This window comes from Lepidochelys olivacea (genome assembly GCF_965140295.1).
Source record: "Lepidochelys olivacea isolate rLepOli2 genome assembly, chromosome: 17".
In the NCBI taxonomy this organism is placed as follows: Eukaryota; Metazoa; Chordata; order Testudines; family Cheloniidae; genus Lepidochelys; species Lepidochelys olivacea.
The window spans coordinates 10,077,302-10,094,337 of NC_140427.1; the positions used below are offsets into that span (position 1 = coordinate 10,077,302).

The 17,036-nt window shown below is 45.3% G+C and overlaps 1 protein-coding gene across 6 annotated transcripts in view; it reads left to right on the top strand.

The window, feature by feature from the left end:
* Nucleotides 1-17,036, top strand: part of SGSM2 (small G protein signaling modulator 2) — a 142,076-nt gene that overhangs the window by 103,705 nt on the left and 21,335 nt on the right. For 2 of the 6 annotated variants that reach the window (XM_084650857.1, XM_084650860.1), the window contains exons 8-13: nucleotides 1,584-1,708; nucleotides 3,801-3,868; nucleotides 10,115-10,278; nucleotides 11,042-11,171; nucleotides 12,733-12,867; nucleotides 16,805-16,955. In XM_084650857.1, coding sequence (XP_084506983.1) covers nucleotides 1,584-1,708; nucleotides 3,801-3,868; nucleotides 10,115-10,278; nucleotides 11,042-11,171; nucleotides 12,733-12,867; nucleotides 16,805-16,955 — 773 coding nt within the window. The remainder of the gene's footprint in view (nucleotides 1-1,583; nucleotides 1,709-3,800; nucleotides 3,869-10,114; nucleotides 10,279-11,041; nucleotides 11,172-12,732; nucleotides 12,868-16,804; nucleotides 16,956-17,036) is intronic. The other 4 variants (XM_084650858.1, XM_084650859.1, XM_084650862.1 and 1 more) reach the window with 4 other exon arrangements.

Sequence of the window (17,036 nt, forward strand, 5' to 3'; positions counted from 1 at the left end):
ATATTGAACAAAACTGGCCCCAGGACCGACCCCTGGGGCACTCCACTTGATACCAGCTGCCAACTAGACATGGAGCCATTGATCACTACCCGTTGAGCCCGACAATCTAGCCAGCTTTCTATCCACCTTATAGTCCATTCATCCAGCCCATACTTCTTTAACTTGCTGGTATTAAACAGATTGCTAATAGGAGCCTCTCTAATAAGAGGGTTCTCAGTGGTCTAGAGGGGTGGGAGTCAGGAGACTTGGGTTCTAGTCTTGGCTTCTGTCACTGACCTGGTGCATGACCTTGGGTGAGTCACCTCACCTCTGTTCCCCCATCCACACTGTGTTTTGTCTATTTAGATTGTAGGCTCCCCGGGGCAGGCTGTGCGTACATGTGTGTATGTTCTCCGGGGCAGGCTCTGTGTGTGTGTGTACAGTACCTAGCACAAATGGGGGTTGGGGTGTCTTTTATTTCAGTTAGCTCCTCTCAGTGCTACTGCAATACAAAGAATAATTTTGCATTTAGATTAATTAATATATAGTTTAGAAACCAATGAATGGCTGCTTGTTTCAAAGCTCTTATATCATTCAAGTAGCACGCCTCAGCCACTGAAGGGTGGACGCACACGTTTTAGGAATAGTTTAGGGGTTCGATTTTTTTTTTCCTTTTTTTTGTCCTGTCCAACAAGGTTGTTTAGCAGGGTTGATGTGTCTTCCTCATTTATTTCTGGTGGGTTTGGAGGTGTTAAGTCTGCCCCAGGACTGATGCTGTGAATTGACAGTGTTAGACACCCAGAAGACAGATTTGCTACTAGATCTTACCTGCAGAGGAAGGAAAGCTGCTTGAAAGAGGGTTATGAGTTGATAGAAAACTCTCGGCCCTGCCAGGAGCTTTAATTTATTACCGTTTCTGCAGCTCCTATTCACAGACCACTTGCCAAGGAATAAAGAAAGGGTGTCGTTAATTAGTTTGTATTATGGTAGCGCTTAGAGACCTCAGCTGAGATCAGGCCCCCCGAGCAGTAGTTCTGTACAAACACACAATGAGACATAGTCCCTGCCCTACGAGCTTACACTCTCTAGAAGGACGAGTGGACAAGGGAGGAAGTGAAAATGGAGGCCCAGAGTGGGGAAGTGCCTTGGTCCAGGTTACACGGTAGGTGGACCTGGGAATAGGACCTTGTGTCCATGTCCAGTGGTCTGTCCTCAGGACCAGAGTGGATCTGAAAACGCCTGTTGTCACCTTTAAGCCTCGACCTTCATCCCTCTCCAATTTCCAGAGGTGTTGAGCTCCCACAGCTCCCATTGGTTGGATTTGTGGGTGCTCAGCTCTTCTGCAGATCAGGTACGCCAGAGCCCTAATTGTTAGTGGGGGAGATGTGAGTTTGGAAGCTAGGTGGGGATTCCAGAGTAAGCCATCATGGTGGCTAATGGCCTAGGTCCAAGTGCCATTGGAAGGGGACGAAGCACTGAATAAATGTGGCTAATTGAAGGGACAGGGTTGGCCTGTTGGGGGATCTCTCATCACAGCTGACTTATTCCTCAATAACACACACCACGATTTCCATGTGCTTTTCTTTATTTATTGTTTTAAACAGAAAGACGACATGGAGGCAATTCTTGGCTATCTCTCCCTTCATCAGTCAGCAGATAGCTTGACTTTGAAATGGACTCCCAATCAGCTCATGAACGGCACCCTGAGGGACTCTGAGCTGGAGAAAAGGTAACATTCCCTTTGCTAGATCTCTATCTTGTATACTTCACCCAGCTAACTGTAACAGGAGTAAGAGACAAGCAACAGGGCTGATTTAACTGAAGGGAGCATGCTCCATCAAATAGGGCACTGGGCTAGGAATCGGGAGACCAGGTTCTATTGCCACTGGGCTGCTGTGTGTTCTTGAGCGAGTCACTCCACTTTGTTGTACCTTCGTTTGCCTTCTTGTTGTCTGTTTTATCTATGTAGATTGTAACCCATTTGGGCCAGGTGCGCGGTCTCTTACCATATGTTTGTACAGTGCCTAGCACAACGGGGCCTTGCTCTGAATGGGGATTGCTAGGTGCTGTCATGCAAATAATAGTGATAATAAAATGCAAGGTTATTTAAAAAAAAAAAAAAAGGAGTACTTGTGGCACCTTAGAGACTAACCAATTTATTTGAGCATGAGCTTTCGTGAGCTACAGCTCACTTCATCGGATGCATACCGTGGAAACTGCAGCAGACTTTATATACACACAGAGAATATGAAACAATACCTCCTCCCACCCCACGGTCCTGCTGGTAATAGCTTATCTAAAGTGATCATCAGGTTGGGCCATTTCCAGCACAAATCCAGGTTTTCTCACCCTCCACCCCGCCACACAAATTCACTCTCCTGCTGGTGATAGCCCATCCAAAGTGACAACTCTTTACACAATGTGCATGATAATCAAGTTGGGCCATTTCCTGCACAAATCCAGGTTCTCTCACCCCCTCACCCCCCTCCCAAAAACCACACACACAAACTCACTATCCTGCTGGTAATAGCTCATCCAAAGTGACCATTCTCCCTACAATGTGCATGATAATCAAGGTGGGCCATTTCCAGCACAAATCCAGGTTTTCTCACACACACCCCCACCCCCATACACACACAAACTCACTCTCCTGCTGGTAATAGCTCATCCAAACTGACCCCTCTCCAAGTTTGACTCAAACTGACCACTCTCCAATAACTCTGAAAGGTTATTTCAGCTATTTTCCAGAATAATTTATTATGAAACACATTCTGGACACTCGGAAAAATTAGTAAGATTTGCTGGGTGGCCATGCTGAAATAGTTCTTGTTTTCAATTTGTGCTCACTGGGATCGCCTCATTGGATCACAGAGACGGCCACATAGTGTTGCCCCAGCATACATCAGATAATATAATCCAGATTTAGGACCCATTGTAAAGGAACAAGTCTTATTTCAGCGATCCAGGGCTGGAGAACAAAAAGTCTGCCTCCCATTATCACGAGTCTCATTTTTCGGGTGCCCATTGCAGGATCTCAAAGCACTTTATAATCCATCCTCGAAGCAGCCCTGTGATATGATTACCCCTGATTAGAAGAGCGGTCCCTCTAATCCAGTATTCTGTCTCAGCTAGTAGCCAGTACCTGCTGCTTCAAAAGAAGGAGAAAGAAACCCTGCAGTAGGCAGTCATGGTAGAATGTGCCCCTAGGAAATGTTTCTTTCTGACCCCCGATCATTAGACTTCACAGCATAAACCAACTAGAGGTTTCATATCCCTTCAAAGCTGTTTTAATTCTTACGGTTATAACTCAGGAGTGTTTTGCATTCGTTAGGAAGATCCAATCCTCCTTTGAGTCCCACTACGCTCTGGATCTCAATGATAAGCTTCTAGCCTGTGCAACTTACTGCCACAGTTTAAGGGAAGGATCTTGCTTCTGTTGAATTTCATTGGTGCATGCGACATTGGGCCCCATGGGGCTTGCCTTGACGGTTGCATGTAATTTGTGGCAAAATAGAACCCAGGTGTCCTGAATCCCAGCCACAAAACCATCTTGAGTGTGATGCTCTGGGCACTTGATTCTTGTTTTTAGCCAGCAGATGAGTGCTGTGTGCATGGGAGGGGAGTGACTGTGAACCTGCAGGCTTCAGCAGTATACGCTATGCCAAACTCGTTCCTCTGCCTTTTACTTCACCGTAAATTCCACTTAATCGGCCAAGTTTAGTAAGCTGCTCTTAATTTAGTGCCGTGTCTGTGCTTTTACTGGGCAGTCTGGCCACTGATTATTAAAACCATTTAATCTCTTGCATTTTTTTTCCTTTCAGTGTGTACTGGGACTACGCCTTAATAGTGCCATTCAGTCAGATTGTCTGCATTCACTGCCATCAGCAACGTAAGCATAACCCTCTTCAGCCCATAGGGTGCCACAAAGGCTCAGGGGCCTTGTTTTCTGCAGGGGGAATGTTAATGCTGTTCGTGTTTTATTTTCCTGCCTCTTCGGCATTTATTTCCTTGCAGGCAGACAGAGGTTTATCTTTGTTTCTTCGTGTAACTCCTCGGCCAAAAGCTGTTCCAGTTGTCTCTTGAGGCTTGACTTTGTCCTAAGTGTTGATGTAACACAATGCTTCTGGGTGGGTTGTTGGCAGCAGGGATCACACCTGAGACCTGTGGGTCTAAAAACATGAGCCTCTCCTCTCAGAGATCCAGCTGGGTTCGCCAAGGCTGCAGCAGGCTCAATCCTCTCCAGATGTGGCTGTACCTCAACAAGCTGTGTAAGCTGTGGGTGCTCAGTTGCTCTGAAAATCTGGCCTCTGCTTTTTAATTATTGCGGGACAGAAAGGGGGTAATTTTAATTGTTGGATGCCAAGTCATTTTATTTTAAAAAGTTTCTAAAAATATTTCTGCAGTGTTGTAGCCGTGTTGGTCCCAGGATATTAGAGAGACAAGGTGGGTGAGGGAATATCTTTTATTGAACCAACTTCCATTGGTGAGAGAGAGAAACTTTCCAGCTTACACAGAGCTCTTCTTCTGGTCTGGGACAGGTACTCAGAGCGTCACAGCTAAATACAAGGGGGAACAGATTGTGTAGCATAAGTAATTAATATTTCAAGGGACCATTCAAGATGAAGTAGCCAGTTAACACCTCTCCAGTCACGGAGGAAAAGGAGAAAAAAAATGAAACAAGAAATGCCAAACCTGCAGAGGTATCTCCATTGCTAGGATGCTCAACACCCCCACAATGCACCTTTCAAGATCCATGGGTACTACACATGCCCATCACAACATTCACTGCCCTAAATAACACTGCTGTGGGTAAAACGTGGCCATCGCTACGCTCTTGAATGAACACACACTGAAAAATTATAAAGGACAAAAACGCCATATCCCCTCTAAGTGAACACTTTTCACAAAGTGATTGCTCTGTACCTGACCTATCAGTCTTCAGGAAACCTGCATAACAACCTCAAAAGACGAACCTGGGAGTTAAGTTCATAACTTTGCTAGACACTAAAAATCATGGACCGAATAGACACACTGGATTGATGGCTTATTACAACAATCTCTGACCCACTATCCACCCCCACAGTGTTTTTTTAATAGCATAAAATGACCTTGCTATATTTATACATAAATATATACTCAACAGGGCCATGGCTCACTGGAACAATTTGTAACATACCACCCTGCCTGCTACTCTTAACTGACCACTTCAAACCCTTTTAGGCAGAACAATCTAATTCTCAGTTGTGACCATCTCTAGCATGTTCCCCCTTCTGCTAAACAATCTCTCCCAACTTGTAATTATCTCAGACACTCTGCTTCCTTCCCCAGGCTTGAAGAAGAGCTCAGTGCAGCTCAAAAGCTTGTACAAACAGGTAACCGTCAAAGATATTACCTCACCTGCCTTCTCTCTCCCAGCTCCTGGGACCAACATGGCTACAACAATAACACTGTCGTCCCTGCCCCCCCTTTTAATCTACGAGCCAGATTTTAAAAGGGTTCTTAGTTAGGGTAACCCATCAGCTAGAAAATTTAATTGCTATCATGTCAGGATGTGGCTGCTGGAAGTAGTGCAGGTTTTCTGTATCACGTAATGTTTAAACGTTATTGGGCATCCAATCGTGGAAAAAACCCAAACTGGGCCATAACTCATAGAAAGAGTCTAACTTTGTCGACAGAAATACAATTCGAAATTGTACAGCTGGCAGTCAAGTTGTTATAAATACAACTGATAATGCAACCATGTACTCAAAATAGCACTGTTTTGGAAAGGGTGGGAAATATTTACCTCCAAGGTAATAGATTTTATACATTTTCCCATACTTTTTGTCGTTGATTTAAAGCAATGGCTCTCTACCTTTCCAGACTGCTGTACCCCTTTCAAGAGTCTGATTTGTCTTGGGTACCCGCATGTTTCACCTCTCTTAAAAACTTACAAAATCAGACATAAAAATACAAACGTATCACAGCACACTGTTACCTAAAAATTGCTGACTTTCTCATTTTTACGATATGATCATAAATCAAATCAATTGGAATATAAATATTGTACTTGCATTTCAGTGTATAGTATACGGAGCAGTATAAACAAGTTGTTTATGAAATTTTAGTTTTTACTGACTTAGCTAGTGCTTTTTACGTAGCCTATTGTAAAACTAGGCAAATATCTAGATGAGTTGATGTACCCCCCTGGAAGATGTCTGCGTACCTCTGGGGGTACACGTACCCCTGGTTGAGAACCCCTGGATTAAAGCAAACATCTGTAGTCACATGACAATATGAGCTTGTTTGTACCATGTAATACATCAAAATATTTGTCACTAGTTGTAGAATGGACTGGTTGGAGGAAAGTTTTTCTGTCTGCTATTTTATTAGTATTGGCTGCTGTCCAATGATTCCTACACCAGCAACTGATGTTAATACAGTTTCAGAGTAACAGCCGTGTTAGTCTGTATTCGCAAAAAGAAAAGGAGGACTTGTGGCACCTTAGAGACTAACCAATTTATTTGAGCATGAGCTTTCGTGAGCTACAGCTCACACGAAAGCTCATACTCAAATAAATTGGTTAGTCTCTAAGGTGCCACAAGTACTCCTTTTCTTTTTGTTAATACAGTGTACACCCCGATGAAATATTTTCAGGATATGTTCCACTTTCTGAGCCAAGACTGGACCTATGTCATGTACGATCAAGCAATCCACTGCAAAGCACACTTGATTAAATGGAAGAATCAAAACGTATTTGATGATGACCACTTTGAGATAGGAGACATGCATTGTGCATTGAATTTCATGAGTGATATAGGCAGAGTGATGCAGAAAAGTGGGTTTGAAAACATCCTTGTGGAAGCCAACATCTATGGTGCTTCAGTCGTCAGCAATGCTCTAAGAGGAAAAGCCTGTAACGATGATGATAGAATCCACAGACTTCTGCAAGAGGCAACAAATGGTGCTTAGCGATGCCATCCATGATGATGGTCACCCAGATGATAACAGAGGAGATGCATCTTGGAGAAAGCTTGAAGATGTATTGAAGTATTTGAAGATGGGGGAAGGCACAAAGAGAAAGCAGAGTGGAAGCACAGAATGCTCTGGCAGACTTTATGAACATCGCCAATCACTCAATCAGCTCACGGACACTTACATTACCCCAGGAAAAAAATCATAAAACTCGCAATACACCCCTTCGTCCCGAGGCGGTGGGAGACCCCAGGCCACGTCCCTTGCTCTGTTAAGGTATTTGGACTAGGGCCTCCTACTTCCCAGGCAACTTGAGAGGGGGACGTCCCTGTTCAAACACCCTCACCTTCTTCGGGACAAACGTCCTCCAAAGAAAGTAAAGGCATTTAAACAGGGAGCTCCCACCTCCCTGGGAAGTCCTCTGGAAGGCCGGGAATCTCAGTTCAAATCCCTTCTTTAACAGGCAGAACCAGGATTTGAACTAAGATCCCCCACTTCTGAGGTGAGTACCCAATCACTGGACCAGGGAGTGATTCTAACGCTTTAGCTGACCCTCACCATATTTAAAATTGAGCAGTCTCAACAGGCAAGAAGGAAAGCCACCCCTTCCCCCAAGTATAGCCCCTAGTCCAGTGATTGCAGTGCTTAGCTGCTAGATGCTTTCCCCTCATCAAACAGAGGTGGGAATTGAACCAGAATCTTCCACATCCTGGGTGAGGAACAAAGCCACTGGACTATAAAGGGATTCATATGGGGGCAGTGGCCCAAACACTATGTAATTATTTAATGAAGTTGACCAACTTCAACAGGAGAAGACAAGCAACCCACAGCAGAATCTCCCTTAGTTCGGTGATTAGGACACTCGCTCGAGAGACAGCAGAGCCCTACTCAAACCCCTTCTTAGCAGGCCAGGGGCGACCTGAACCAGATAGCGATGATAAGAAGATAATTACAGTTGTACCCTGTGTGCTTTAGCCTTATGGCTCCAGCCAAGCAGATAACATCAAGCATACGTTACATAATAAGGGGATGGGGGGCTCATTATCTGCATCACTTTGTACAAATAGACAGATAATTTTTTCTCCAATCAGTCCATTCTACAAATGCCGATAAATATTTTTGACATATTACATGAGTGGTTCCTAACCCATGGGCCGTGGCCCCCAGGAGTCGGCAGACTATGTCTAAGGGATTGGCCAAAGATTGTCATTACCATACAGCAATGGTTTTCCAAATGTGGCCCGGGGTCCGCTGGGGGTCCACAGACTATGCCTAAGATTTCCAAAGGGGTCCACACCTCCATTCAAAATACTTTGAGTCCATAAATGAAAAAAGATTGAAAACCATTATATGGCATGGTACAAACAAACTCATACTGGTGGACAGCTACATAATTTTTCTTTAACCAAAGGCAAAATGGTACAGGCAAATGTATAGAATATATTGACTGGGGGCTAAATATTTCCCCAACTTTCCAAACAGTACTATTTTGAGCACAGAGTTGCATTATTGATTATATTTAGAAGATTTCTGCCAATTTAGGTCAAAATCAGGCTATGTTTCTGTGAGTTCTGGCCCTTTCTGTGATTTTACATTGGTGGCGGGGGGAGGGGGAGATGCATGGTTGGATGGGATGTTCAATAAAGTTTAACCATTTTGTGATAAACTGCACCACTGCTAGCCGCTACATCCACCCTGGTGAGGGGCACCAGATATGTGCCTGACATGTGAGCGCAATGAAATTAATGTCCAAAATGGGTTCAGGCTGTGTGATGCGAGGTGCCTATGGTAGCCCACAATGAAATTGCCAAAGTCAGGGCAGGCTCCAAAAAGTAGAGCAGATTCTGTTTGGGGATTGGTCCTGCATTGAGCAGAGGGTTGGACTAGATCTCCTCCTGAGGTCCCTTCCAACCCTGATATGCTACGATTCTCCCAAGACTGGTGGTTTTCAACAACCAGTCACAAACTGTTCTCCTGGTCCCCACAACACTGGTTATCAAGAAGCCAAAAAAAAAATCATGCAGCCCCCTTTATCACATTCCAGTCTCAGGCTCCCAATCAGCACATAGGCCCAGTACAGTGAGAAGTGATTTAAAACTCTGCTCGCTATACAGAATGTTCTTCTGATCCGCAAAGGGCCAGCCACATCATCAGATGAATACTAGTTTGGATCTTACCCAAAATACACGCTGCCAGCCAGTCCTTTAGTATCTAAAACTAAAGGTTAATTATAAAAGAAAGGAAAGAGAAAAGAGTTGTTAAATGGTCAAAGCCGTCAGATCCATACATATGACTTCAGAGTCCATAGATCAGGTTCTCAGCAGGATTGGTGAGTTTGCTGGCTTGTAAAGTCCCTCTGGAACACATCCACCACTTGGATGGGTCTATCAGTCCTTTGTTCAAAGCTTCAGTGTGTAGAGAAGTTACTCCAGAGGTGAGAAGCAGGACTGAAGACAAACTGGAGAAGATGCAGCTGCCTTTTATATCCTTTGCCATGTGGCCTGTTACATCCTTTGTCCCAAACATAAGCACGTGGGCATGGAAAAGCTCTTGGACTAGTCTCCTGTCCATAGCCATGTCCTGCTGACTCATTGGTGTAGTCCCGGCGTCTCTCAATGGGTTAATTGTACAGCTGATTGCCTTTGGTGGACCATTAAGCAGGCTGGATAGTGCTAATGCCAATCTGTCTGGGGGTGTCACACAGAAACACAGCACAAGTTGGAAATATCAATATACCACACATTTATAACTCACAATTCAAAGATGATGCATACAAATAAACAAGATTATCATACTTAGCAAATCATAACTTTTCCATTGATACTTTACATGGCATATCTTGTAAGATTCCTTGCCATTTTGTAATATTGGGATCAATAATATTATAAATGGTCACCCATATGCCATACAGCATCGGGGGCTGGTCGACTGTCTATTTTTTTAAACATGCCGTAGACATCATTTTTAAAAAATCAATGTTCATTGCCTGCCAAGGCTCCCTTGGTAGATGGGAAATATCTGGTAAACTTCACTCCTGAATCTATTCAGTTAGTTATCCTGTAATGCAGTGGGATTTTGGGGGACAGCCCCAAACAGAATCCAGTTTGAAAGCGAGGTCAACTGATTGTGCTTTTAGCCTAACAAAAGGCAACACAGATGTATCTTGGGTTCTCTTTTGCAGCAGAAAGTGGAGGAACATTAGTCTTGGTGAGTCAGGATGGGATCCAGAGACCTCCCCTCCATTTCCCACAGGGAAGTCATCTCCTTGCTTTCCTTTCCTGCCTGGAAAACGGCCTTCTGCCTCGAGGACAATTAGACCCACCACTTTGGTCACAGCAGGGCAAGGTACTCTCAGGCTGAGAGCCAGTGTTTTGAACTACAAGTTCTTTGGGGCAAGGTTGTCTTACTGTGTCTGTCCAACAGCACCCAGCGCAAATGGAGCCAGGGGGCTCTGGGAGCTACTGTCATGCAAATAATAAACTCAGGACATGGTGACATTTAAATGCAAAATAAACAACCCCACTGATTATCCCCTAAACTGTCTGACTTGTTTATAAGGACATAGATTCCGTAATAACATGAGAATAGTTTCACCACTGAACCAGTGCTATAGACACTTTTAAAAGGTGTTTGAAAATGATGTGGACAGAAGCACGCAACCTGATACCCGCCCTGGTGATATCACCTATAACTGATGGACTGTTGCCAGACCTTAAAGGGATGTCATTAGGCCTTTACACACCTTCCCTATATCCCGACAAGTCTTTTCTCCGTTCCCTTTAATGACCTCCTTCCCCTGGGTACGTAGGTTCCATATGCAGTAGGATCATGCCTCTCGCCCAAGACTTGGATTTTTCAAGGGAAGTGATGGGAGCTCGGTGCCCCATTCCCAGTCAATGGGAGTTGTGTACCCAGCTCCCTTGAAAAACCACCGTTGGCCAGGTGCCTGCAGCCCATTCTGGCCTGCTCTTGATGTGCCCAGGTTAGAGCCCAATGCGTTATTCATCAAAGGTCTTGGAGCTACCTTCTTAGTCTATTGTTTTGACACCGTTCTACTGCACCACTTCATCTCCTGGTAACTGTACCTACTGGGTCATTTTCACTGTAGGGTAAAGTATTTCCAAAGCTCCGGAAACGAAATAGTAACAAGTCAGTGGATCTGGAGGAAATGCCATATGAGGAGTCTGCTACAGACTATGTCTTCAGGATTATCTATCCAGGCCACAGGCACGATAACAGTAAGTGGCTTCATTGTTCTTTCATTTAAAACAAAAAAACTAGAGTGGTATGCTGGGATCTGTGGGGGAAAGAGACAACCCAGATTTTTTTAAGAGGATATTGCCACAGAGGTGTTCTGCCTTGTTAGGTAATTTATGATCCATGGTAAAGTTTACTATGGGTTTTCTTAAAGCTATAAAACAGGGGTTCTCAAACTTCATTGCATCACGATCCTCTTCTGACAACAAAAATTATTACACAACCCCAGGAGTGGGGACCGAAGCCTGGACTGAAGCCTGATCCCGCCGCCGCCCCGGGATGGGAGGGGCAAAGTCAAAGCCCAATGGCTTCAGCCCCAGCAGGGAACTTGTAACCTGAGCTCTGCCACCCTGGGCTTGGGCCCCGGGTAGTGGGGCTTGGGCTTCAGCCCTGGGTGGTGGGGCTTTGGCTCTGGTCTTGGCCACAGCAAGTCTAAGCCAGCCCCCTGGTGACCCCATTAAAATGGGATCCCGACCCACCCTTTGAGAACCACTGCTATAAAACCTTCATTGCCCCAAACAGAAACGGAGAGTCCTACTCTCAGAGCCACCCTGTGTTCTCCAGCTGAACCCTGTGCAAAACTTTCAAACGGAGACCAAATGCAAAACAATCCCCATGGCTAATCCAACAGCAATTCTGCTCCAAAAATGAAGTGTGTTTCTATTGCGCCGGCAGCTTCCTAGCAAGAGTGTTATTAAAAGGAGAAAAGATTAACACTAACCATTAAAAAAAGACCCTCCCTCGAAAAACCAACATACCCAAAACCCTGCAAGCCCAATTTTCCTGGCATTCTCTACTGAAGCTTCACAATAAATAGGGGGGAGAACCCACCCACCCCCAAACTCCTCCCTCTCTTCTGTGAATCCGAACTCTCTATATACAAGAGATCTTGCACGCTGGTTCTCTAGCAGTGGGTTCATTTTCACGTCCATTGGTGGAGAAGCTAGAAAGTAGCAACATCCTGAGATGTTTGGATCACGGTCCCAAGTTTAAAGGGGATTTGGATCCAGTGTTCCCATTCAGGTTCATCACAGCTCGAAAGTGGCAAAATCAATTAAACACTTACCCATGCCCACTTCCCGCCCCCCCCCTCACCCCGCCCCTGAGAATAGGCCATAAGGAGCCAAGCTTTAGCCTCAACCCAGCCTGTGAGGGAATGTCTGCACCACAATAAAACACCCACTACTGGTTCTTGTCATCTGACTCAAGCTCGCGGGGCTATAAAGCTGAGCCTGAGCTCTGGGACCCTCCCTCCTTGGGGCATCCCAGCGCTAGGCACGCAGTCTGCTCCCACCAGCAGGAGGCACTGCAGATTGTGTGGACACATGCAGCTGTTCGTGTCTGGTTGAAATCTGGCCCATGGAGTGCGTGCTCTTCTCTGTGAGAAATGTCTCTTCCCCCCCCCCACCCAGGCGCGGGGGAGTTCCCAGGGTCTCTCCCAAGCTCCGACTCCTCTGTCTGTGTTGAACGTGTCCTTTGAGACTTCTCCTAGAACCAAGTCCTCTCTTCTTATGCTCCTCTTTCACTATTTTCTTTGAGCAGTAACTATTAACTACCACCACTTAGCTGCCAGCCGCTCTGCCTCAGTCGATGACGACGAGGAGGAGGAAGACCGGCTCCACGCAATGCTCTCAATGATCTGCTCTCGGAACCTCACAGCTCCTAATAGGATGAAAGGTTTTTATCCACCGCCCCCCGGCCCTGCCCCCTCAGTGCTCTATGGCAGTGTCACCCCAGTGATGCATACAACAGTGTTGGCATTATGGCAAGACAAATGTTTTTCATTCACATCAGGGGTGGGAAGGCACCCAAAAGCCGGGGGAGCAGGGTTAGCAGCACCTTTCCTCCCCATCTCAAGGTAGGATCCATGACAATGAATGACAGAGCCATCTTGCTTCCAGAATCTTCCTCCTCCAGACTCCCGCCTTAAGAGTTAAGTCACGACTCATGGTGTGTGCTCATACAGGGAAGTAAGCGGAGAGAAGGGGGCCCCTTACTTTGCTGCATGGGAGGTGGTGGGCGGGGAGAAAGGTATGGGTGAGGAGCCCTCCACCTGTCCAGCTTAAGAGGTAGCAATAAGTAAGATGTACTGAGTAAAGGGCTGGTAGAGGTTATGCCCCCTCAGCACGTGCGGGGAAACAAGAATCAAGTTGTAAATTAGAGTACATCAATACAGCACAAAAGGACCCATGGCAGCAAGTCTCAGGGTGACACTACAATCTACCCTTAAATGCACATGGAGACTTGAACAGACCAAGAAGCTTTTCATGCACGAGTGCCCTCCTGTCCACATACTGTGTGGATCTCAAACGATCAGTTACCGTATTCCTTACTGTACAACAGGCCCATCAAAAATACAGCCCCGTTCGCTCACCCTCGACCTATTCATAATGATATACTTGTTCACACCAGCAAACTTTCATCCCAGCAGAGATGAGCTAATTGCCAGATGATCAGGCCCTGGCTGTATAGTTCTGGAGACTTAGAATCCCTCCCCTCTTGAAGGAGGGAAGTGACGGGCATTCAACGGAGTAGAAAACAGTCTGTGGAGCAGAAAACCGTCTGCTGGACAGATGGAATTCTAAGGCTCCAGAAATGAAGCTAAGTTGGCTCAAAAACAGAACAGAAAGAAAAAAAAATTCTGCAGAAATGATCATTAAGATTTCCTTTGTTGAAATGTTCAGCCCAGTTCTACTCAAGCATGACCTCTCCCGTGTTCCTGGCTGTCCCAGGAGTAAACTCATTCAAGAGACACCCCCCTCCTTCCTTAGCTGCAGTATCTGTTGCTGTACAATTTCCATGTCAACAGTCTTGGCTTGGAGCTGTCGTGTCTTCAGGTGCCATAGATTTAACACACGCTTCCTTTAGCAAAAGAAAAGTCTTAGACTGTTGAGTGATTACAGGAATCCATCTTTTCCTCATTCCTCAGAGCTTTCACATGCCTTTAAATGCAGAACAATGGGTTTAGTGCTAAACGGATATCATCCCTGGCTTGGTGACGTTACCTATAGGAATGAGAGGATAACTGCCCTTGGTCCATTCTATTTTGGCCCTCTGCCGGGACCGCTATGATGCCATTGTGTTGTTATGTGGACCCCTGTCCACTGTGATCCCCATAGGTTGCCAAACCAGTCGGTCTGGCCACTACTCAGCGGGGCTGGATTCATATTCTACCAAAATGCTCTTAGAGGGGATGGAGAGGAAGAGAACCCCTAAAGCCCTCATCATCTTGTAGGAAGTTAGTGTTTGCAGGAAATATCTGAACAGCAGGTTTCTTGTGAAGATGAGACTTTGAAATGACTTTTATGGTAGAAGATCCGTCAGTAACAGCACATGCCTGCAAAGATGCGACTAAAAATATAAGTTAAACGATTACAACTTCAGCTTTGTTTGGTAGCTAATGGATATTTAAAGCAATCCTACTAGAGATGGCAAGAAACACTTTAAAAATAGTTAGCAACCTAGCTAGGACTACATACCATTTGACTAGTGATTCTTGTCAGTGAGCTAGGTTTGACTATCATTTGTCTACCCATCAGTGCTCCCTTGAAATAATGACAACACTGTTGTGTCAGGTTTGCTAGCCACTTTGCTTTTAATTTTTGCAACATGCTTGACTTTTTGCATGTGGCCAAAAGTTGCAGATAAACACCAACAAAAATGAATGAAATGAAGATGCTGTTCACTCTAATTCTTCATGAATTCAGGTACCTTTCATCTGAATCCTTAGGTTCTGTGGGGTTCTCGCCTTTTAAAGTAGATTGTTTCTTTAAAACAAACAAACAAAAAAAACCACCCACTTTTCTTGTCCTTGGAGGGGGAGGAAAAAAAATCATCTCAAAACATTTGTTTGTCCAGTGCTTTTTATTTGAACCAAATGAGAAGCTGCAATAAATACTGGGTCATTCAGCTCCTTCCTGAAGAATTAAGGTGAAGAGCATTTTTTTCATTAAACTTTGTTTTGTGAAGTGAAATATTCATGACTGCTTCCGCATGAGCCTGTGCTTTTTATGTTAACATACCTTGTATGATTTCCATGCCGTTAAAATGCTTTATGCTACATTGATGGCTATATCTATATTAAAAATAGAGTCCATCTTCTTTTAAAAAGAAGAAATGTATTGTTACCTGCAATGGCAGAATGCATGAGACGGTTTGGAAATTCCCCACCCCTGCACTTATCATACATTTTGAAAGCACGGCCCAGAGGACCGGAGTTGCTTGTACATGTTAATGCAATGAATGACATCCTGTACTCTGCCTTTTGCCTTAATTTAAATCAAGGGTGAGCTGAAAGGCCAGTTATTTATGAAAAGCCCCAGCAGGTTTAGGTTAAGAATTTGAGCCATGATTTTCAAACACTACTGGCGATTTTTGGGTGCCCAGCTTGAGATACCTTTCAAGGGGGACCCTGGTTTTCAGAATGTGCTAAGCATCCACCCTCTGAAAATCAGGCCTCTAAGGTTTGGAATTGGGCACCCAAAATCTCTAGCTACTCCTGAAAAACTTGGCCTCTTTTTTTTTTTTTTTTTTAAGTGCTGATCCTGCAACTTGTTTCCATGTGGGGAGAGATTTCAGACACATGGAAGTTGCGTGTTCAGAGCCTTAAACTCTAGTTTATGTGCTTGGGAGTGATCCGGGGAAGGACAGTGGGCGCACAGGGGCATCCCGTTCATGTGCAATGTTCCAGGGACAGCACCCTAGATTTAAACACACATGGAAAATACCATTCGGATTGATGTGTTACCTTTGTGCTCATGTTGGTTTTGTAAACCAGGCTTTGGCTGAGGCCAATTAAAGAAACGCACTCAAGGAGGTGGCATTGTGATGATGGGTCGATAGCACGGTTCTAACTGCAAACCATTTTACTCCCAGGAGGGTTAGAGTGGCACTCAGGGTGGATTAGCTTTCCACCTCTGTGAGTAACTGTTTCAGGATCAGATCCCAAATGACCACATCAAGAACGGAAAAGTTCAGACTGTCTCAGTTTGAGAGCGAGCCTATTTTTACTCTGGAATTAAACACACAGGATCTTTTGCTGTAGCTCAACCAGAAGTTATGGACTCACTTTAGGAATTACTGGGTGAAGCTCCCTGGCCTGTGGTATACAGGAGGTCAGACTAGATGACCATCATGGTCCCTTCTGGCCTTAAAATCTATTACTGTAGTATCAGATAAAAATTAGCTCCCATCTTCAGAAAGCAGAAGAGCGGCCTGCCTCGCACCCTGCATTTGAAACAGGCAGGGTGCTGGGCCGTGGGTGCACCTAACGGTTATCTAGGGAAGTTGGGGAAGCCCCATCACTGGAGCTTTTTACAAACACCTATCAGGTATATTTAATCTGCCTCAGGTGGCTGGACTAGGTGACCTCTTGAGGTCTCTTGCGGCTGTACATTTGTATGATTCAATGTAAAAAAATGGAGCATGCAGAGGACTTGGCTGGTTTAGCTGTGTTAGAGGGAAAGTAATGTTTTAGGGTCGCTAGTTCTGTCCCTTCCTGTCATCAAGGGTAGAGCCTGCAGCAGAGCAAAGCACCAAGACATCAGGGAGCATCAGGAGGGCAGGGGCAGACAAACGTTTATGGCCATGATTTTTTTACCCCCCCTTTCCCCAGACTCCGGCGACATGATAGAGATGCAGGGATTCGGTGCGAGCTTGTTGTCATGGCAGCTGGAACACTGCAGCCAAGGGTCCTCGTGCCTCTCCTGTTCATCGGGCAGCTCTCCCTACGACATCCCCAGCTGCTGCAACTGCATTCACGACAGGTACACGGGCCAGGCCCGGGGAGAGGGCTTGACTCTATCGGCAGAAAGTGGAGGAGAGCTCTGGGCTTGCTGCCTACGGGG